Here is a 22802-nt window from a genome sequence, read left to right on the forward strand (position 1 = left end):
CTGGAATGCCTCTCCTACCCCCGTAGTAGCAAACTCACGTAGGCTCTCCAAGGCTGGCTGAACAATGGATTCCTCAACTGTGGAGGCTACCAACCGCTGAACTGCCCCCTCCATCTCAACAAAAAATTGTGCTACGGCAGTAGGCTGGGTCCTCCCTACACCTCCGTCCTGAAGGCCCATCTGTGAAGGTATCTCCTCCTTGCCACTAGTGGGCAAAACCAGCTCTGCAGGATGCTCCACCAACTCGACTACCTCTACCTGCGTAGGATGCTCCCCCAAATCAACTACCTCAGCCTGTGTAGCATGGCGAGGTGTAGCAGGTGGTGGCGCTACCGGAACTATGGGTGGGGTGGCATACCGGTCCAACCATGCGTCTTTGTTCGTCATTGCTTCCCCACTGTCCTTTGCCTGCCCCATGCCTTCTGTCCCTATTTCCTGTTCCGTGACAGGTGAGCGCACTGGAATACAAGGAGTGGTGGTCACTGCAGGTGTCTGCATTATAGGACAAGGATGCATCTGCCCGAATGCTGGAATGGCCACCCCAGGAAGGACTCCCGTCATCACCCCAGACGAGTAAAGTGGTGTCAATTCCCCGTCCACGTGCAGGAATGCTGGCGTGAATAACAACTGCCCTGCCCGAACCCCCTCTCCTGGAGGTCGTGCCACACCCCCTGCTGGCAGCCCGCAGGTTCCACGTGGTACCTGGCCAAAAGACACTGCACAACTGCCCTCTTCCGTACCAGGGGTCCCTGTCTCCACCTCTACTTCGGCCAGCTTCGAGAGTCAGAAAGTAGTGTCCCCTCCGGAACACCTCGACGTCTCCTCAGACTCCACACTCTCGTATGCACTACTCTCTACCTGGCCTGAATCGGTATCACTGGCCGACACCACCACCAGGACCTGCCTTCTTCTCTACCTGCTGGTCTGACCCTCTCCACCAGCCATGAGTGCGTCCAACTTTGTCCGATAGAAAATAGCTGGCTGTAAGGAATCAATGCAGTCTCGTGGTCGCCAGCGTCTCAGATTGGTTGGTACCTATACTCGTACGGAGTCCAAAAACAACCCGATGGCATGGTACGACATGTAAAAAACTTTGTGCTTCAGCATCAGAAAATTGTGGGCTTTTTCCAATTACAAACTCGCCCAATCATATACCGTACCTTTCTTCAGGCCCTGCATCAGTGCAATCATAGGTACCGCTACATCTGACGCCCTACTTGCCCCATTTAATCGACTCTGCATCAATCGAGCAAGCACTGCCAGATGCCAGGTTTCAGGAATGTTTTCTTTAACCCTCTGCCCTGCCGTGCTAGAATCCTTGCCCAGTTGGCTGTCGTTAAGTCATCCCGGCACATTTCTTTTAACAGTTGCATTTTCCATTCTTGGGACATCTTCGTTGCATTTTTGTCAATCTTTCTCCCTTTATCCAGGATGCCAAAAACCCTCTCGAAATCATTTGGATTGAAAGAAACTATGATATCTGTATGCTGAAACTTAAATGACAACGTACGCAACTCTGGATCATAGGTTTTGATCATAGTGCACAAGCATGGTTCAAATTCCTTAATAGAAAAGATGGGCATTTGTACTGCATCATGGAAGCTTGCTTTGGCAAGGGCTACTTTGACCTCAATGTCGACTGGGGTTAGGGCCGTTTCCCACCATTGTTTGCACGTACTGCCAGTTAGTCCCTTAAACGTCACAGTGTCTGGCGTGACTTTGTGCGTGCGTGCATCCTGCAGCACGGCCTTCCCTTGGCTCGCATCCTGCTAGTCACCCATTGAATCCTTTCCGTGTTGTCCTCTCTGGGATTCTTGTAGCCTCCTTCGCCAATCTAATTTCTTCAACCTTCTAGTTGCCTACTCCATCGACTGAATTTTGTTTCCTGGGGTTCAAATGCTAACCGCTCCTAGTGTCCTAACTGTCTTTTTCGCCAATTCTGGTATGGTTGTACGGCTGCCTTAGTGTGTACGGCGTGGCAAATTTGCTCTTGTACGGTTGCAGGATGTTTCGACTTCTTTCCCTGATTATGTTCACGTACTATTGTCGATTCTGCTCCTCATGTATAGTGCTGGATGAAATTGTGTACGGAATATGCACCTGGTAATCAAAACATCTGTCAATTCAAAACCGTACGGACCTTTCGCTTTCCCTACGGATCGACTAATTTGCCATCGTACGACCCTTTTGTCTTCTTTTGACACCAATGACCGTACAAAATTGTACGGCTTTTTCTCTTTCCTGGCGCTTGTGTCTGTACGGAATGGTTTCGTACTAAAATCCCTGAGTCCATACGGTGTCCTTCTGCAACTTTGTACGGAATTGTTCCGTACTAACAAGTGATTCCGTACTAACAAGTAATTCCGTACTAAAACTAGTAATTTCATCGGCCTGGCAATGCTTTCCGTCAACCTGGCAATGATTTCCATACAGAAATTTCTTTCTCACTGGCCCCAATCCGTACGGAATTAAGATTGTTATTTCGCCATTTCCAATGTATGCTGCACTTTATTTTCCTTCATGTCTCCACTGACTAAGTCCCATTTTAATATTTGCCAAAATTAAAAACATTGCTTGTAAAAGAAATATCAAATTTTTTTATTTATTTTTTTAAATTTTTCAAAATTTTTCAATTTTCATGGTCTGGGCATTCTTGTCGTTCCCGGTACACCTTTAATTTCGAGCTGTTGACTGCATCGGGTATTTCCTTGCCGTCAAGCGTCCACAGTTTAATGGCTTTGTTCATGCCGACTTCGCAAACCTTAAATGGACCTAACCACTTTACCTTGAACTTGCCAGGCTTTTATTTCATTGCGTCCGTTAAACTTCAGCACAAGTTGTCCGGGAGTAAACTGCATTCTTCGCAGGTGTTTGTTGTGCCACGTTTTCCACCTCTGCTGTGCCGTCTCTGTCGCCCACTGAGCCATCATTCATCGCTCATCCAATTTGTTCAAGGCATACAACCGCTCTCTGAGACTCTCCATGTCGCCTAGTCTGTTGTCAATGGCGATCCGAAGACTCGGCACCATGAATTCCATTGGCACCACCGCTTCCTGCCCGAACATTAACTGGAAGGGGGTCTGTCCTGTGGTGACCTTATACGTCATTCGGTACGCCCACAGTACCGACAGTAAGCGTTCCTCCCAATCTTCCTTCTCCACTCCACAAGACTTGTAAATCATAGAGACGATTATTTTGTTTGTCGCCTCGGCTTGCCCATTTGCCCGAGGATAGTAGGGGCTTGATAAGGAGTGTAATATCTTGAACTCCGTCGTGAGCAACCGGATTATGTGATTGACAAAATGTCCTCCCCAGTCACTCGTCAATTGGATTGGAATCCTGTACCGTGTAATGATTTGCTCGTAGATAAACCTTGTCGTACTGACGGCTGAATTGTCTGACAGAGCCCGTGCCTCGACCCACTTGGTCAAGTATTCTGTGGCCAGTGGAAGAGCCCATTAAGGGAATTGGTCTCATCTTCCGAACATCCTTGGATTCCCAGGATGCCTTCCTCATCTGGTTCCCTTCCGTACTTTCCTTCGTCAACTCTGCCCTCGCCGTCCGATTCCGATTCTAATGCGAGTTCACTCACGAGTTGTGTTTTCAGGTTGATAATGAATTTTCGCCTGGCTTTCTCCATGGACAGCGTGTTACGCTTCCAGTTGTGATTCACTCTGGTCGCCACCAACCATCCTGTACCAAGAATGGCGTCGTATCCTTTCTTCATGAGCAGAATCACCACGAAGTCGAGGACAAATGGTTGTGTCCCAATGGTCACTTGTTGCGCCATGAGCGTTCCAAGAGGTTTGATACCATGTTGATCCGATCCCAGTAAGTTGAAGGTTGACGGCCACAGTGTTGGCTTGCCAAGCTTCTTCCAGGTTTCTTCCGGAAGCACATTCACTCCCGACCCGCCGTCGACAATGGTGTCAGTCAAAGACTCAAAATGGTGCCAAGTATTCCCCTTTCTACCACCGCCGGGTGCCGACCACTATATAGTGTTAGGACCAATGGGTCTATTGGTGTTCCGCCAGGAACATCCGTATTCCGGGTCACCCGACTCTGTGGAGTTACTTGCACCATATGTAGGAGTGTCGTACGTAATTGCGGCATCGTTTCCAGGAGGTCCTTCATCTTCACAGGTACTTCAATCTGCAGCATTTGATTTAGGATATTTTCCTCAGCCTTAGAGCGGGAAGTACTTGCCGCTCCCTGAGTGTTCCCTTGTGCCATCATTTCCTTCACCACTTCAGCCTTCGCCTCCAGCGCCTGCTGCTTCTCCGTGCGAGGGTCCGGGTATGTGGCCTTCTTTTCCTGTGACCGTGTGATTGCCAATACCCGTTCCTCCGTCCTGTCAATGTTGAGCAGGTTCACTCCAGACTTTGGGCAAGTTCCATCATCGTGGTTTCCAGGCCCACACCATTTGCATGGTTTTTGTGGAGTTTCTTCTGAGGTGCATTCGCTGGCAAAGTGGCCTCGTTGATTGCAAGCTCGGCACTGGATCATTGGCCGTCCCTTCGCATCATATTGGATCCGACTCCTATTATTATTGTTATTATTGGTCTTCCCCCCTTGTCAGTTGTTTCGGTATTCGCCAGATGATGCATTATTGTTGGCGGTTTACGAAGTTCCAGCGGCCGGCTGCTCTTGCATGAAGAGAACTTGTTGTTGGTTTTCATATTGTAGGGACATTCCTTTGTCAAATGTCCGGCAATCTAACAAATGTCGCAGAAAGCCTTCTTGGGGCAGGACCCCTTGGTGTGTCCGTCGCTCCTACACTCCGTACACCACACGTCATTTTCTTTAGTCTTACTTGTACTCCCCTTCATGGCTTTGAATTCCTTCAGCATTCGCTCCATATCCTTTTGGAGCGCGTGCACCTTTTTACTCGATTCGCCACCGCTGCTACTTTCCCCGGCAGAGTCTTCGTCATCATCGGATGAGGATTTATTACTTTTCTTCTTCTTTGACATTTTGTGTTCGCTCTCTAGGTCCATCGCCCTATTATAGGCGTCGTCATATGACGTCGAGGGTACAATTTTCATCTTCTTCCGTAGGGAGGATTTCAACCCTTCAACGAACCATCGTTTCTTCAATCCATCTGCCGGTTGGCTTTCCATTTTACCTAGCAATTCTTTCAGCCTCCGGCTGTATGCCCGTACTGTCTCCTTGGTACCTTGTTTGGTACTGTGTATCTCGGCTACGATTTCATTGTCATCACGAAGCAACCGAAACTCCTCCTTGAATTCCTTCTGTAGATTGGCCCATGTGGCCACTTTTTGCTTGTCAACATCGGAGTACCAATCTATGGCAACTCTGCGTAACATGGTTGGGAACTGCTGTACCCAATCATCCTGGTCCGTCACTCCGTTGGCAGACCAAATAGTTTCACATGTACGGCAATGTCGTACAAGGTATTCCTTGCCGTCCCCTGTGAACTTTGGCAATTTTTGTTTACTTGCCATCCCTCCTTTGGGTTTTGCTACTCCTACGCCTCCTGCGCCTACGCCTACCGAACCTGTGCCTACTGAGCCTCCGCCTCCCAAGCCTACCCCTCCCGAGTTACTTTGACTGGCAGGGTTTGATGACCCCGAACTGAACAAGTTACTTCTCGTACCGTGCCCTTGTGTCTCCCGGACACCTTCGGCTGCAACAGTACCCTCAGTCTCCCTGTTTTCGGTCTCGGTTCTCGTCTCCCTCCTGGTCTCATCTCCTCTGAACGGTGTGTACGGGTCCACCGTACTTCCATTGCCGATCTCTTGCAATGTGAGGGACAAATCCACCAACCGTTTCCTCGTGGTTTCGATTAGCATAGATTCTTGGTCCTTGCCAAAACCATGGCTGCCACTTTCACCACTTCCATTCTCGGCGACCTTTTTGAATCTTCTCCTTCGTTAGGCTTGTTGCTCAAGAATTAGTGCTCGTTGGGCGGCTTCTGCGTCCCCTACGTATTCTTTTTTGTATTTGTCTTTATTTAATAGATTGGGCATTAATTCTACTCTTTCTTCATGGGTCAAAACAAGACATCAAATTAAAAAAACATAACACTTTTATTACTTCATCCCTCGTACGTAATGTATGTCACTGACATACTTATTACAATGGGGGTGTTCTTATTTATTCTCTCTGACCATCAGAGTTCATGTATTGCGCTCATCTTCTTGGTGCTCCCTAAATTCCCGTAGAATTTGTTGTCGTCGGTTCTCTCAGTAGATGTCTTCCCTTCGGTTCTGGAGAGCCAAAAATCCTTGTGCCAAAAGGTTAGGCAATTCACTCATCAACTGATTCACAACAGGGCTTACTCCGAGCAAACTCCACACAACATCTTTTGGGACATCTTCGGCGGTGGCTTCCCTCCGTACGTGTGTTTCGATTGCCGCCTGTAGGATGCCTGAGTGTCTTTTCCCCCTCGAACAATTCTTCGGGTTCTCTGTCAGGGTCACTCGTTCCTTCTGGTAATGGTTGTCCCATTATTCATGTGCCATGTAGTACGTTCTTTTCCCCATTGCTTCCAGGTTTTTACTTAGGCAACGGTGCCAGATGTTTTCCCCGTAGGGTGTCAAGTTAAGACATTGCATAAATGACAGAAGTACACAGAATATATGGAACTCACAAGTGTTCTATTGATTCATAATAAGCCAGTACATACAATGATAGCAATATGTTCGACTACAATAGCATGTCCAAAGACTGGAAACAGATACAATATAAAGGAGTCTGGTAAGTTACCCGGTGCCAACTGCCGACAACCGACGGGTTAACTGCCGATGCTAACACAATTTACCTTAATGCTTAATTACTCGACAACAAAATCTAGATTTGTGATCCTTGCTCCAAGCCGCAAATATGCAACACTACCATCTTTCAAATACCAAGGAGCAATATGAATTGACGTCATAAGCTTTACATACAGGTTCATTTATTCCTTTCTTTAAGCTACCAATTCAATCTCACCAATATTCAAGTGTCAAGTTTGATAAATCATCAAGGAACGACAACTCAATTAATACCAGCATTGACCATTTGAATTTCTCCAACATTCTGCTTGAAATGCACGCACAAAACCAATCCTTAATCCTCTCTTGTCCCCCCCCCTGCTAGAATGATGGTGAATGCCTTCTTATATCATGGTTTTGGAATTTTAAGTCATGATGCCAAAAGACTGTTGGCAACAACAATGAAGGAAAACTGCGAGTGGGGGGTGAATCAGTTTTCACCGAATTAAACAATTTAAGCACAATCTCAGATCTAAACACTTGCAGCAAGAATAAAGATAAACACAATAACAACAACATACATAACAGCAAGATTTTGACGTGGAAAACCTGGTCAAGGGAAAAACCACAGTGGGAACCTACCCACAATGAGATGATACTCTGCAGTAGTATGTGTAAATATTACAATGGGGAATGCACATGCATTCAAGCACACTGCCTAGAGCTCACTGCTCAAAATACAATGACCCAGAAGGCTACAACCCTTAGGGAAGGTTCACTACCTTACAAAGATATTCGGACTACAATCCGGTTAAAATGAACTGAAAGAATAGCATTTGCTAATGCTTGATGACAGTTCCAGTTAAGCACAATTGTCTGCCCTGCAACACTCTTTGCTCAATACACCACACCGAAAGATAAATTCGCTTAATCGCACATACATCACTCTTTGATAATGCAGACTCAACACCCATACCCAAATTACATGAACATAACATCTATTTATACAAATCATCAACCTTGACTACAAGGTTGGCCAAACCCTCAACACCTAATTACAAAATTACACCACACAATACATAAATCAACCACCGGACCAATACAATGTCATAGACAACATAGCATGGACCCAAATCAACTCCTCTAACGCGCATCACCACCAAAAATCTCGCCAAGATCAACTGCAACATGTTACACCACCGAAAATACCACATAACACGAAGAATATCACCGGACCCATAAGATCTTCAATAACGTGCACAATGATCAATGCGGACCACCAAAATAAATAGGACATGATTAGAAAACACCAACAAGCATGTTAGAATCATCCACAATAACTGCACCAACACCACTTAATCATATCTTCATCGATCAACACGCTAACATTCAAGAACACTTATCAGCAGCAACTCAGACAAGAAAGATAACTTGCGGAGCATCAAATCACGAACCATCTGAAATGAAGATACACACAAACATCCCAAACACTCTCCCAAATCTGCAACATAAGATATAATCATACTGGAGCACAACGGATCAAACACCAGAACACTGCAACACTGAAAACTGAAAACCAATCTCCATACCAGAATCCTCAACTCGATCAAATCACCACATAGCATCATGGAATCAATAAAGAATGAAGTATCTCTAGTTGATTCAGCATAGCAAACAGATAAACCAACCAGATCAACTCACTGCAATCACCGGATCACCAAAACAACTCTCTGCAACACCCAAACACATGAATATGTTGACATCAATGACAACAACATATCCTAGCAGTAGCAATATCCAATAAAGACATGCCTTAATAGCATCTCCTTTCATTAACGTTAATCGCACCACTTCATAATAATCACTATATTCTGATCCTTCAAGTTACCGCCTTTTTTCATTATGTTATCGATTAGCCGTTTTACTAATCGATGTCTTCTTAAATACATCGTTGGTATTCATATCAATGGCTTGTCATTGATTAGACATAATCGTTGTTTAGTTGATATTGTACTTCATAAGATGTCGATTAGTGGATGATTATCGTAATCGTTAATTAACATTCTTTGATGATCCATGTTTGCATTAGTTTTGATATCAATCCAATCATCATCGATATGATTTAGTATTATATTAGTCGCTGACTTCCATTGACATTCGTTCATGCCTTAGCCGATATTCAAAAAATCGAACTCGATATTCATCCCTTGATAAAGATCGTAATTGACATCTAATCTCTGTCAATATCGATCAATGTTTGACAATTATATTAATCGTCGATTAGTCTTTCTTCATGTCAGTTACCGATATAGCTGGAGTTACTTCCTCCTCGCTTATTGTTCTTCACTATTCATCGATCTTCTTAATATTCTCTCACCCATATCTCATATTATAACTGATATCTTTGTTTGTGATGATAATCATTTATATCTATGTTTGTTCTTCATACAAAATCAATATGCTTGATGATTGCTAGCGGCTCAGAAGAATGAGTTTAAATCTTTAATTAAAACTTATTTAATCTCATACCGTCTGTTGTTGGCTTCAGGTCTTGAGTGGGGATATTACAGAAATTGTTACACAATAGAAAACAAAATGCCACCAAAGCTACTAAGTGGCTGATCATTGGTGATTGACAACAAGACGTTGAGTATCCTTCCATTGCCTCATGCCTCCAAGTGATTCGCTACTTAGCAAATTTGGCTTTGTAGTCTCAATATTAGAATGCCCCACCCACAAGATGGACGTCGCGCACAAGTGATAGTGCATCCAATTACAATTGAACCAGATTTTATTTTTTACAATTTTTTGACACATTTTAATCTTTGACATAGTATAAGAACTAGTAACACATTTTAAGACAGCAGAACTATAAACCTAGAAACAAAATAAAATGAAATTACTAATTTAAATGACTTGACAAAATGCTAATCATTTCCCATGGCTGTCTTGCTTATCTCAATCATCAAAACCAAATTCATCTAGTCCACCAAATGGCCAATGCATCAATTTGGATATGTTGATGATCTACCTCATACGTTTTTTTAAAGCAATAATCAGTCACGCCGAAGACCAATCACAGCTTTGTTTTGATGCAATAACCAGTCACACCAAGGCTAAAATGAGTCGCATGAATCTGCACGAAGAATTTGTGGAAAATTAGAGGAAGTGACATTTATAGCTCCAGTATGCGATTTGGGGTTTTGCTACCAATTGGGGTTATGGGAGAATCACATTCAGGTCATGATAGTGGTACGAAATTCATCATCAAAGCTGCCATGGTGGCTTGACATCAACTTAACAGTGTGCTGTTGTTATGGCAGTTTGAGGTGGAAGTCTTGGTTCAATGTAGCACTTGTAAGGAGCAATTTGGGATTCTATTTAGTTTCCAAACATCTACTTCAACTATGCAAGGAAGGATTTATCATTATTAATGAAGAATTCAAAAGATCTTGTTCACTGTTCCTTGCATGATATTGTTACAGAAGTTTGGTGAGTGTAATCTTATTGGTCCATCTTACCTATCATTCTCCAAATGATACACAACTGTGAGAAGCATTACGGGAGGCTAGTGATAGTTGGTTCTTGAAGATCTCCATCTATTTGATTGGCTTCTTGGTACCAGTAGCTTCTATTATTTATGCAGCAGTTTGGGTGTATTAATTTCAATAAGATCAGCAACAGTTAAACTCAGCCTATAATTGTTTATTGTCTGAGTGCTATTGTTGTGGTCTCATTCAATATCTCGTAATGTTGATTCTATGAAAACATGGATAATGAAATATTTTCGTAGCATTATGTCAAAGAACTGTTGAATTGTACATTGCAAAATCAAACAAGCTGATATCACCTGGATTTTGAGCTAAAATTAAAAATTTCATAAAAACCATAGAAAGGGTTACTAACTTATTACATTTGGCAATTTATGATATTCAGTTTACTGTACTTTGGGTTATGGCAAAAACCTTCCCATCATTCCCATATTCTTGCTGACCATGCTTAAATCATTTAATAGATAGCCAATTACTGTTTTTTAACATTCAGATAATATAAGTAGCATGTTGTGCCTTCGCAATCTCTTTTTTTATCATTGAAATAATACATCATAACAACCTTAAGTAAACATTGACTGTACCAGATTCACGTCCTAACTATTCAAATCTGATTTATAACTAACTTTGGTCTATCAGTTGCAATGCCAATGCCTTATCTCCTTTTAAAGGGTAATAGAATGGTTTTGCAGTAAAATGTCAATATATCCTATTTTCTGTACCATGTAATGTAGGCTTGATAAGATATTATGAACTCTAATTGCTTTATAAGTCTATACAATATTATTTCCTCATTATTTAGAATAGGTAAAAGTTCATAGCATGCTCATTATTATTTGCTAGACTCATATTCGTAGGGCCGAGCATTGATGCGTACTCATCTTAATTGAATATTTATCTCACTTTCAATTTTTCAAATATACAGGTGCGTAAGCTTTGTCAAACAATTGCTTTTGTATCCCCTGCCATTTGTATGACTATTTGCTCTTTGGACTTGGGACTATCTCCTTGGACAATTGTAGCAGTTATCACCACTGGCTTAGCTCTCTCCAGCTTTGCATTAGCAGGTAAAGTTTTTCTTTAGTTACAATTGTTTTTTCTTTGCCTAATTTTTGGTAGTTAGAAACACCGTGGTATCATCTGCACTTGAAAAAAGTTTGAAGGGAGGTTCCTTTATTTCTTGTTTGTTGAGACATTGATTTCTTTCTCACATTCAAGAGATTGGTTATGATGTAGGATTGTACTGCACCCATCAAGACATATCTCCAGAGTTTGCAAGCATCCTTTTGGTATGTACATGACACATTCTACAGTGACGAATTAAAGTCCACAATAAGAATTATGCCATGATAACTTTACTGTGAATTTGAGTTTATTTATCTAATTAATGATTAATAGATGATGTTTTTTTTCCTTGCTGAATTATATTTATTGTTAAGTGTTAAATTCTACAGTGTAAACATGGATAATGACTTGGAAGTCGGAACTACAGTAAAATTCCAATTACTCAGCATTGACATAAAAAAACTGGATGTGCATATGGAATTCAATTACTTGGGTTAAAATGGGAAAATACCTGCAAATTTAAAAAAATGCTGAAATATTTGTAAATCTGTTGGAACTAGGAACTGTTATTGTTATGGCATGTCAAATATAGTGCATAGGAAGAGAAACAAGAATAGGACAAAAACAGAATTTGTTCAATATCACCAATTACTCTCAAATTCTCTATCAAGTACCCTTACAATTTATAGTATGAAATAAAATTCGAAAACACAATTAGCCTATGAGGCTTCTCAACTAGAGCTGATGCTCCTGTATCATGGTTTTCCTCCCTTCAACTGTTTTCATAATCATCAAATTTCTAATGCAAGATGGTTAAATCCTCATCATACAATGATGGCTCCTCATTAATTGAGACCTTTGTTGGGTCTTCAATAGATCTGTATGTATAATGACCTCCAAATAGAGAAAGGCTAAAAGATCATTCTAGATCAACTTAATTTAAAATGCTAGTGCACAAGGCAATCTGTAGCTATAGAAAGGAGCCATTTGTAAAAGGGTTTCAACAAGTTTAAAAGGAGGACATACACATACAATCTAAAGGAGATAAATATTGGTGAAACTTAATAGGGTTGGGTGCCATTAGATGCTGAAGCAAGAGTTATTGAGACTAAAATGCCATTAGGCAGTAAGCAAGGGCTATGGTTAGCAATAATGTAAAACAACATAGAATTAAATTAGCAAGCAATACCATGCTACCTATTACGTGAAGCACACAACAATCACAATATAGAGTGAGGTACCAAAAGAATGTGATTAGGGTTAAGGATGCATATATTGGGTCAAGCCATTTGCACATTTATCTCCCCTTTGGGTCACAATGCTTTGTGAGAGATGGTTGTAGGTGAAGTCAAGATGTATAGGAGACTTAAATATGTCAAATCAGGGACTCCAAAGACTTGATAAACTTTGCTAGTACAACTTCTATTCTTGAAATCCTCGAGACCTTTGTACCATCTTTTTTTCTTCTTGTAACCTCTTATTTGTCGATCACCGTCTTCTTCTTAAGACAGATTGTTTGTCTAAGCAAAGCGAATGTCATGTCTCCTTTATGAGAAATGAAAAGGGAAAACTAATAAAATATGAATCATCATTATAAAAGTCAAATCTTAGTTTTAGCCAATGGCATGGTCAAAATGGGGGTGTTATAGGACATCATTGGTTGGGCCAATAATGGGAGCTAGAAGGAAATGTTTGTTGATGCAAAGGTAACATGAAAGTGATAGTAGGAAGGATATTGATGACACATCTCCCAAAAAACTACAATCTAGCCCACTACAACCATAGAAACAAAAAAAGTGGAAGCTCATTGCATGTCACAATAGTGTAGCAAATTATGGTTCTTTGTGGAAAAACATGGTACAACAAATAATAAATGACTTGAATAAATAATTGATATATAAAAACTTAACCTACTATTGACTTACCTTTCCCCTAAAATGGATGTATGCATGTGTTTCTTGTCGGGAATAATCATTATGTCATGTTGTCGTATTATGTTATGTTGTTGTCGGTAATTATGAGTTTCGGCAGTCAGTTAGTCGTCCCGAAGGGCAGTTGGATGTGACGGTTGGTCGCACCCCTTCGGGTATTATATATTGCATACCTTTCCTTCGTAGTGGCATCATCATAGTCGTATCTGGGTGTAATGTTATAAGCACTTGATGTACATGGACTGTTGAATTAATACAGAAACTGGTTCTTTAATATATTTCCATTATGTTCTGTGCATTTGCTTTCTACGTTTATCGTTTACCGTATGTGGCAAACATTTGGCGCTGTTGCCTAGACATACTCGGGAAAGGAAGGAGCGGATGGCGCACGGACTCGATGGGGCTACCCGTTGGTGAGATTAACCCAGAGGCCGACGACGCACAAATAGAGCTCTACGACAGAGAAGACACTATAACAAGGAAATTCTCGATCCTGCTTCAGGTGGCAATTGAGACCTACGTCCGAAGGGAGGCCATGGAGGTTGACGTCCCAACAAGTGCAGTGTGGACCACATTGGAAGTTAGCCCCGCAGCGAATCGGTTGATGAACCACCTCCCCCGGTTGCTTGCACAGGCATCACTGGCACAACGAACTGGCCTGGAGGAGATTGCCCGTGAGGAGTGATGCCAACAAGTCCTCCAACAGTACGAAGAAAACAGCCATTGCTGGGAAGCGGAGCGTGATGGCACGAGGCCAAGGGGAAATTGAACCCTGAACCTCCAGGAGGAATAAAGAACATTCTATAATAATGGTGGCTTACTATTGACACAAATTGTATCCGACCGGATGACTTAATAAAGAAGTGTTCTATTTTCATGTGTTGTTGCTATTTATAGGGATGTATGGGAATTACTGCCCAACCTATTAAACAAAGATAGAAATAAGAAAGCACAAATTGAGGAGTGGGAGGCTGCACAAAGGGCCTTGATTCTGGAACAAGTAGAATGTAGATGGAGGCTGAGGCAACTTGCTGAAGGACGACCTGTCGAAGGGTTGCCCGAAGGGAACCAAGGAGGTGTCACAGAGGGTGCAGAAGCCGAGGAAAATTTCTACGCGTCGCTAGAACATCGTAGGGTGAGAAGCCACGAAGAGTTTTTGGAGGAAACAAGGCTACGAAGGAATCTAGTCGAAGAGACCTGGGATCAATTCAGGAACTTATCCCTTACGCCGTGCAGTGAGGACCACCGAAGGGAGCGAGCAGCGGACGCGGGTGAGAACGGAGGTGAGGGCAACTGTACGACCGTAGGTGCGGAGGAGCCGCAAACACACGGCAGACAAAACACCGTACCCCCAGTCACTCAAGCAGGAAACACCCCCGGCGCCGGAGGGAGTGGCGCGGGTGCACGACGGACACAGCCACCTCCAAGGACACGACCCCCACAAACACAGCCACCTCCGGGGACACAACCCCCATCAATGGCCAATAGGCAGAAGCTGCCGAAATTCATCAGCGACGGGAAGGAGGATCCCGTCAGGCACTGCAGAACTTGCGAAACCATATGGGTGGCCAATGGTGTCACGAACTAGGACGAATGGATGACGCAATTCCCAGCGACATTGCGGGGAGTTGCCATCGACTGGTACTCGGATATTAATTAAATTGCAATGGCCACATGGGACATGCTACCGAAAGCCTTCGAGAAGGAGTTCCGCCTACTTCGAGACGAAAATGAAATAGTAGCAGAAATCTATGGCACAAAGAAAAACAAGAATGAGACGGTCCGAGCCTATAGTCGGCGGCTCAAGGAACTATTGGGGAAAATGGAGAGTCAACCAGTGGATGGTTTGAAAAAGAGATGGTTCGTGGAGGGACTAAAACACTCCCTCCGGAAGAAGATGAAAATTGTTCTACCAACCTCGTACGATGATGCATATAATAGAGCGATGGATCTCGAGAGCGAGACCAAGACATCCAAGAAGAAAAAGAAGGATAGCTCGTCCGAGGATGATGACTCTTCCGAGGGAAGTAGCAACGATGGCGAGTCCGGCAAAAAGGTGCAAGCCCTGCAAAAGGACATGCTGAGGATGATGAAAGAGCTGAAGGTTATGAAGGGAGGTCCGAGTAAGACCGACGAAGGGGAGCTTTGGTGCACGGAATGTAAGATGGACGGCCACACGAAAGGCTCCTGCCCAAAGAAGGCCTATTGTGATATATGCCAGTTGATGGGGCATCCCACCAGGGAATGCCCCTACAACAGGAAAACACGAAACCAACAAGTATTGCTTACGCAGGAACAACCAACTACATCGGGCGGTACCGGCAGCTCCCAGGCGAACGACAATGCAACATTGGGAGGCTACCGAGATAATCGGTGGGGAGGACGAAACAACAATAATAACAATAACAATACAAGGAAACGGATCCAATACAACTCCAAAGGCCGGCCGATGATACAATGCAGAGCGTGCAGCCAGTGGGGGCACTTCGCCCGAGACTGCCCGAAGGGAGAGGCCACACAATATTTGTGCAAATGGTGCAGATCGAGAGACCATGAAGACACCACCTGCCCGAAGTCCGGCGTCAACTTGCTCAATATCGAGGAAACCAAAGAAGAGGAAGTGTTGGCCGTAACCCGTGCCCAAGCCAGACAAGCAATGTGCCCAGACCCGGAGACGGAGAAGCGAAGGGTACGGGAAGCACGGGAAGAAATCGAGAAAGAGATACGAGAGGGGGCGAAGGTGAAGGGTACGACGGGTACTTCCAGCCGACCAAAGGCGGAGGAGGCTATACTAAATCAAATTTTAAAACTGGAGGTGCCTATGAAGGTACACGACCTCCTCTAGACGATGCTTCAATTATGAACGGCGTTGCTGAATAATCTCTTCCAACCATGCACCAATACCAACCACCGCACAAATGTTCCTAGGGGGTCTGCAATAGACCCCATGCTGCTGGCAGTTAACATTGGAAGGAACCCGGTCATTGTGGAGATGGGTATGCTTGGCATCATTCTAACCGATACCATCGTCGATGGTGGATTAGGAGTGAATGTTCTTCCAGAAGAAACCTGGCGGAAGCTGGGGAAGCCGACGTTGTGGCCATCTACATTCAATCTGCTAGGAGCAGATCAGCATGGAATCAAACCCATCGGGACACTGATGGGCCAGCAAGTTACCATCGGGACGCAACCCTTCATACTGGACTTCGTGGTAATCCCACTAAAGAAAAAAGGGTATGATGCGATCTTAGGGAGAGGGTTGTTGGTGGCAGCCAAGGCCACCCACAACTGGAAGAAGAACACTGTCTATGGAGAATGGAGGAAGGAAGTTTATCATAGACCTTGGGACGCAGTTGGTTAGTGAGGAACTGGCATCATCTTCGAATCGGAGGGTGAAGGAGAAGGCGACCTGGGGGACAAAGGATGAGGTTGCAGGGAGCCCAACGACGAAGGGATTCTCAAACTAGGAGAGTGCTTCAAGGATGAGACAGGGTCATTGAACGGGCTCTTCAACTGGCAGATGGAGGATTACGAAATGTTCCAGAGCTACAGGCTCGAAGTAGAGGAACCAGAGCAAGTAACAGAGGTGTACCTGCCGGAATACAGAGAATATTGGAAGGGAGACGCCCCAAACCTCGGTGACGTAGATAATCCCAAGATCATTCGTGTCGGCAGCGATTGGAACCCTGTGTGGAAGGTTGCAGCCTTCAAAATCTTTATTCTTCATCTTCTTATGTACGGGAAGGAGACTGTGGTTCCTGTAGAATTTATGGTTCTAGGTCTTCGGATGGCCATTGAAAATAGACTTGCCATCAACAGGTCCAAATTGAAACCCTACCACGAGAAGCGCGCAGGGGACCCGAGAGGCCGAAAGGACACCCGAGAGTCCGGAGGGGGACCCGAGAGGCCAGGCAGGTGACTTGAGAGGCACAGGACCAAAGCGGGAGACGCTCGAGCGAGGCAAACTGAGAAGGATGAAGGGCGATCCCAGAGGCACAGGACCCGAGCCGAAGACTCTCGACAATTAGATTAGGAAAAAAAAAAAAATGGTGGTGGGACCACCGTGCGGTGGGACACTGTATGGTGGACCACCGTCGACTGAGGTCACCGGCCTCGGAGGGTGTTCAACTATCGTACGGCCACTACCGTACACCCGCACGGCCAAAACAACATCCACCGTACGACCTTCCTAGACATCGTACGACACCAAGCTTCGAGTGACCCCAGTCTCCGTACAGCTCAGCCACTGTACGACAGACCACTCCATCAACAGATAACCTCTGTACAGGCTCGAGACATTACAGTCCGTAGGCCTGAAGGAGCACGGCCATAGCGACGACGGTTTAAAAGAGGGTGAAAGGAAAAATACCACGGCACAGGGGGATAAAGGTGGTGATGGCACGTGGAAAAAAAAAACAAAAAAAAACGACGACCAGATTTAAAATCATTCGATGGAGTCTGGAGCCAGGACATTGAAAAATTAGAGTGGAGAAGCAAGTTTTTGGCATCCTAAAATATCACAAAAATGATGTGCGCCATGGACTTCCGTGTGGTTCTGATGCGCTGGCCCTAGACCCCGTGAGGGGCGCTGCCCCTCGACTCCGCTGGGGCGCTGCCCTTGACCCCCAGTTTATTTTTGAGCTACAATACACTTTTTGAGTTGGGCGAAGGCATCAGAGAAGTCACGGTAAGTGTTGGGGTTGTTTTGTACTGTGAGAAAGAAGCCTGAAGCTAATAATTGGCGGGGAAGCCATAAGCCGTAGAGGGAGACGGATTTGGAGGTTGCAAACAAACAGAGTTTGAAGGAAGGCATTACAAGAACGAGAAGTCGTACGGCACCAGGGAGTTATTTAGTTCAGTTATCAGCGTTTGGGGAGTGTGATGGAGGATTTGAGGCGTCTCCTAGCCTTTGTGCCAGAAGGTTGTGGCCACTTCCAGGCATGAATGGTACGCTTTGAGGAACTCGGAGTATGTCTCGACTGGACGTGAGGTTGCCTTGGTGGATGCACAGAGGGCTCGAGAGGAGCTGATCACCAGGTTGGAGGCAGTAGTAGCGTGAGACTGAGCTCAACGTACCCAGGAGTTGGATGTCGTGAGGGTAGCGCGGGTGGCTATCGAGGACAAATTGGCTAGGGAGATAGTATGACTTGAGTAGCAGTTGGTGGAGGCTGAGACTAAAAAGCGTGTTTTGCAGACAAGTTTGATGGTAGCAGAAAAGGGTTTTCAAGCGAGGATGTAGCAGGTGTATAAGTTCCGGGCTCGACTAGCATCAACAGTTCCTGCAGTTCTCTACCTTGGTTTTGTTTAATGTCATCTCTATTTTGTATTAAGTCGTCCGGAGACTTCTTCTTTTCTTGGGGGGGATGATGTTGCTGGGAATAATCATTATGTCATGTTGTCGTATTATGTTATGTTGTCGTCGGTAATTATGAGTTTCGGCAGTTAGTTAGTCGTCCCGAAGGGCAGTTGGACGCAACGGTTGGTCGCACCCCTTTGGGTATTATATATTGCATACCTTTCCTTCGTAGTGGCATCATCATAGTCGTATCTGGGTGTAATGTTATAAGCACTTGATGTACATGAACTGTTGAATTAATACAGAAACTGGTTCTTTAATATATTTCCATTATGTTCTATGCATTTGCTTTCTGCGTTTAATCGTTTACCGTATGTGGCAAACAGTGTCTTGGTCTTTATCATGGCAAGTGCAACTAATGCTCATGTCATTATCAGATGCTATTTATGTTAACCTTGGTCCCTAGTGATGGAGCACTCTACTATGTCAAATGAACAACCAGCAATGACCATGTAGATGAGTCTAGGGTATGAAGCCTACATATGAAACAAACATAAACATAAGTAATGCATGAAGCGATACACGTAAGGTATGAAATGTATACGTCACATAGTGGCGCAAAGCATACATATGAAACACATACAGAGTAAAAACTTTATGCATGAATCCAATATATCATATTATCAAGTATGAAACATGCACATGAATACATAAGACGTGAGTCATACATAACGTACATGTAACACATAAAGCATGAAGTATACTCATGAATTCACTTAAGGCATGAGGTATACACATGAATACACATAGCACCCAAAGACATGAAGTGCACACATAATAATGGACACATGTAGGGCAAGAAGCAACACACGAGTGTACATAAAGCATGAAGTAATGCACATAAGGCTATGCAAAACACAAATCATACATATGAATACATGCAAAATACGAATCATATATGTAAAAGATGAAGTAATATGTAAATACATATGAGGTACAAGCATTTATGAGAAAGGCACTCAGAAAATGCACATGGAGTAACATTCTGAAAACACATTAGTCATGAAGTGCATATGCTTAAGATATGAAGCCTTTGAGAAAGGCATACAAAAAATGCACATGGTATAAACATGTTGAAAATACATCAATCATGATGCGAAGCATATTCAAGACATAAGCATACATTAGGAAGATGCATGACATAATCATGATAAACAGGGAGCAATGAGCATAAGTACAATATAAAGCATACATGAGGAAAGCACACATATAAAACATACAATGGAGCAATCAGGCTGAAGACACAACAAACATATAAATATCTGCAAATTATGAGGTAAATGTACATGCATATTACTGTTAAATAATATCCACAATAATTATTAAACAGACACAATAAATATTAATTTGCAATCAATAATAATTAGTTTTAAATAATATTCACAATAATTAATAAATAAACACAATAAATTTTAATTTCCAATAATAATTACTGTTAAATTATATTCACAAATAATTATTAATAGCATCAATAATATTTATTATGGACCAATGCTTGTTTAATATGCAAAGAGTACAATCAAAAGTCATAATGCTTCACACGTCTCTTAAGGGAAGAGACATAACCGTGAGACTCTTCAAATAGAGTCGGTCTTTCCCAGCCAAGTGGAGCATAGGAAGAAAGGAGAAATAAAGAATACATCAGTAGTCACATTGATTGGGAAAAACGCACAGGAAAAGGAGAGAAAAGAAAGGTGAGACTTTCACAAGCAACCATCACACTTAGCACGGTAAGTCTAAGTCTGTGATAATACGTAGGGAACTGTTTTATATTTATTTACTGGTTAAAATACAGCATTTCATTAATATAATAATAATTGGGGCTGTTCATAGCCTAATGCAAGTGTTAATAAAATAAAATACTGTTAACACACATGATGCTGTTAATAAAATAAAATATTGTCAACACAACATGAGGTTGTTAATCTAATAAAATACTGCTAATACAACATGATGCTGTCAATACAAGATAATTACTTTTAATACACTATGTTTGTAATGTTCCCTTCACTCTAGTTCGTAGACATTTGTGGAGTTTGGCCTATTACTTGACCCTCGTAGGCCAAGGAGTTGATGAGAGGGTTGCTTGGGCAGTTGCTTGTGGCTTCACATTTTATTTTTATATGATTTTTGGTGAAATAATGTATTCTCACGTATGGTGTCACGTATGAAGTCAATTGCACTTTATATTATAATGATATTTAATATTATCTAAAGAGCAATTAAACATTATTGTTGAACCCACTTATACTATATAATAAATATATAGGCAATGGTGAAGGAGGGTGTGAGAGCATTGCAAGAGAGGTATAGCATATGAGCATCCTTCTAGATACGCCACCTCGAAGTGGGACAAGATGAGCCCATAGAGCCCAAAATAGTACAAAAGGGTACGGTCTTTGGGTCTAGGAAGAGATGGTTTCTAGGGCACTCTCTGCAATCATTCCCCTCTTCTCCACCATGGTTCACAAATACAAAGAGTAAAATCATTAAGGAATTAGGATGATGACTAGATGAGGGTCAAAGGCACCTTATTGCTGAGGTGAATCAATCATAAGAGGTGAGAGGTTGATATGATGGAGGGGAACATTGTAAAGCCCTCACTAGGTACACCACCTCATGATGATGGTTAAGGACCATCAGTTAAGGACCACATGAGGCCACAAAGGATAAGGTCTTGCTGTTGGGCCTAGGGTAGAGGATACTTGGGACACCTCATCATGTCTTCCTACTCAACCCTTGTTATGGTTGAGTTTCCATGTAATTGTTGATAGGGGTTGTGTAGATATCACAACCTTAGAATTGGATGCATTTCATGACTTATATCTACATTGTTGTCTAATCTCATTGTGCGTTTCGAAAAGTAGGCTTATCCCATCTTATTCTTAGAAGAAGGTTACATCCCTGACTATGTTTGCCCTTATTTCATTCTAGATTTGTGAATTTAGGGCAAAGTATAAGGTGATCCCAAAAGGGGACATTACAAAGACCATCTGACTCCAAAGAATACCTTGCAAACCTTCCCTCTAGAACTCTCCCAAAGTCTATCTCCACTCTCACCTCCTAGTACCAAGCATCCGAAGCAAGTGCTCTAAGAATTCAGCTCCTCAAATCCATGCTGAGAATCATCACTGACAACTCATGTCTCCTATAACTCAACACATTCACCACAACATTCTCTTTCCCTTGAATGTACTTAACTTCAAAGTCATACTCACAGAGGAACTCCATCCATCGCCGTTGTCGGGCATTCAAGTTCAGCTATGTAAAGATATACTGCAAACTCCAATGGTCACTATGCAACTCGAACTGATGCCCAAGAAGAAAATGTCTCCACCTCACCAAAGCATGAACAACTACCACTAACTCCAAGTCGTGAGTAGGATGATTCAACTCGTGATCCTTGAGTTTGCGAGACTCAAGCAATCACGCGTCCGTCCTACATGAGAACTGCTCCCAAACCATCCAGAGAAGCATCAATACACACAACAAAATCTCCTGTTGGATCTGGCACTGCTAAAATAGGTGCACTAGTCAAACGCTCCTTAAGGGTTTGGAAAGCTGCCTCACACTGCTTTGTCCATACAAACTTCTTCCCTTTTCTCTATAGAGAAGTAATGGGATGACCTATCCTTGAGAACCCCTAGACAAACCGTCGGTAGCATCTTGCAAGGCCCATGAAGTTGCGAACCTCCGCCACATTCATAGGTGCTAGCCAATCTACAATCGCCTAAATCTTAGAGGGATCCACAGCGATACCCTCTCCGGAAATGACCTGACCTAGATACTTCACCTCTGCCTAAAAGAACTTGCACATAGCCAGATTGGCATACAACTAATTATCTCGGAGACACTGCAACACCCATCTCAAATGCTCCTCCATGGTCCTCGAATAAATCAATATGTCATCTAGGAACACAAGGGAAAATCTGTCAAGGTAGGTCCTGAACACCCCATTCATTAGACTCATAAAAATTGAGGGTGCATTGGTAATCCCAAATGGAACCACCGTAAACTCGTAGTGCCCATAGCGACTGCAGAAAGTTGTCTGATGAATATCTACCTCATGAATCCGAAGTTGATGATACCCTGACTTAAGGTCTATCTTAGAAAAGACCTTAGCTCCTTTAATCTGATCGAATAAATTGTTGATCCTCGACAACGAATAACGGTTCTTCACTAT

The 22802-nt window shown here is 43.2% G+C and overlaps 1 protein-coding gene across 2 annotated transcripts in view; it reads left to right on the plus strand.

Moving 5' to 3' along the window:
• Positions 1-22802, plus strand: part of LOC131040193 (probable anion transporter 6, chloroplastic) — a 284449-nt gene that overhangs the window by 241614 nt on the left and 20033 nt on the right. For both annotated transcript variants that reach the window (XM_057973062.2, XM_057973061.2), the window contains 2 exons: positions 11193-11334; positions 11504-11556. In XM_057973062.2, the coding sequence (XP_057829045.2) occupies positions 11193-11334; positions 11504-11556 (195 nt within the window). The remainder of the gene's footprint in view (positions 1-11192; positions 11335-11503; positions 11557-22802) is intronic.

Source organism: Cryptomeria japonica, chromosome 11, assembly GCF_030272615.1.
Source record: "Cryptomeria japonica chromosome 11, Sugi_1.0, whole genome shotgun sequence".
Taxonomy (NCBI): domain Eukaryota; kingdom Viridiplantae; phylum Streptophyta; class Pinopsida; order Cupressales; family Cupressaceae; genus Cryptomeria; species Cryptomeria japonica.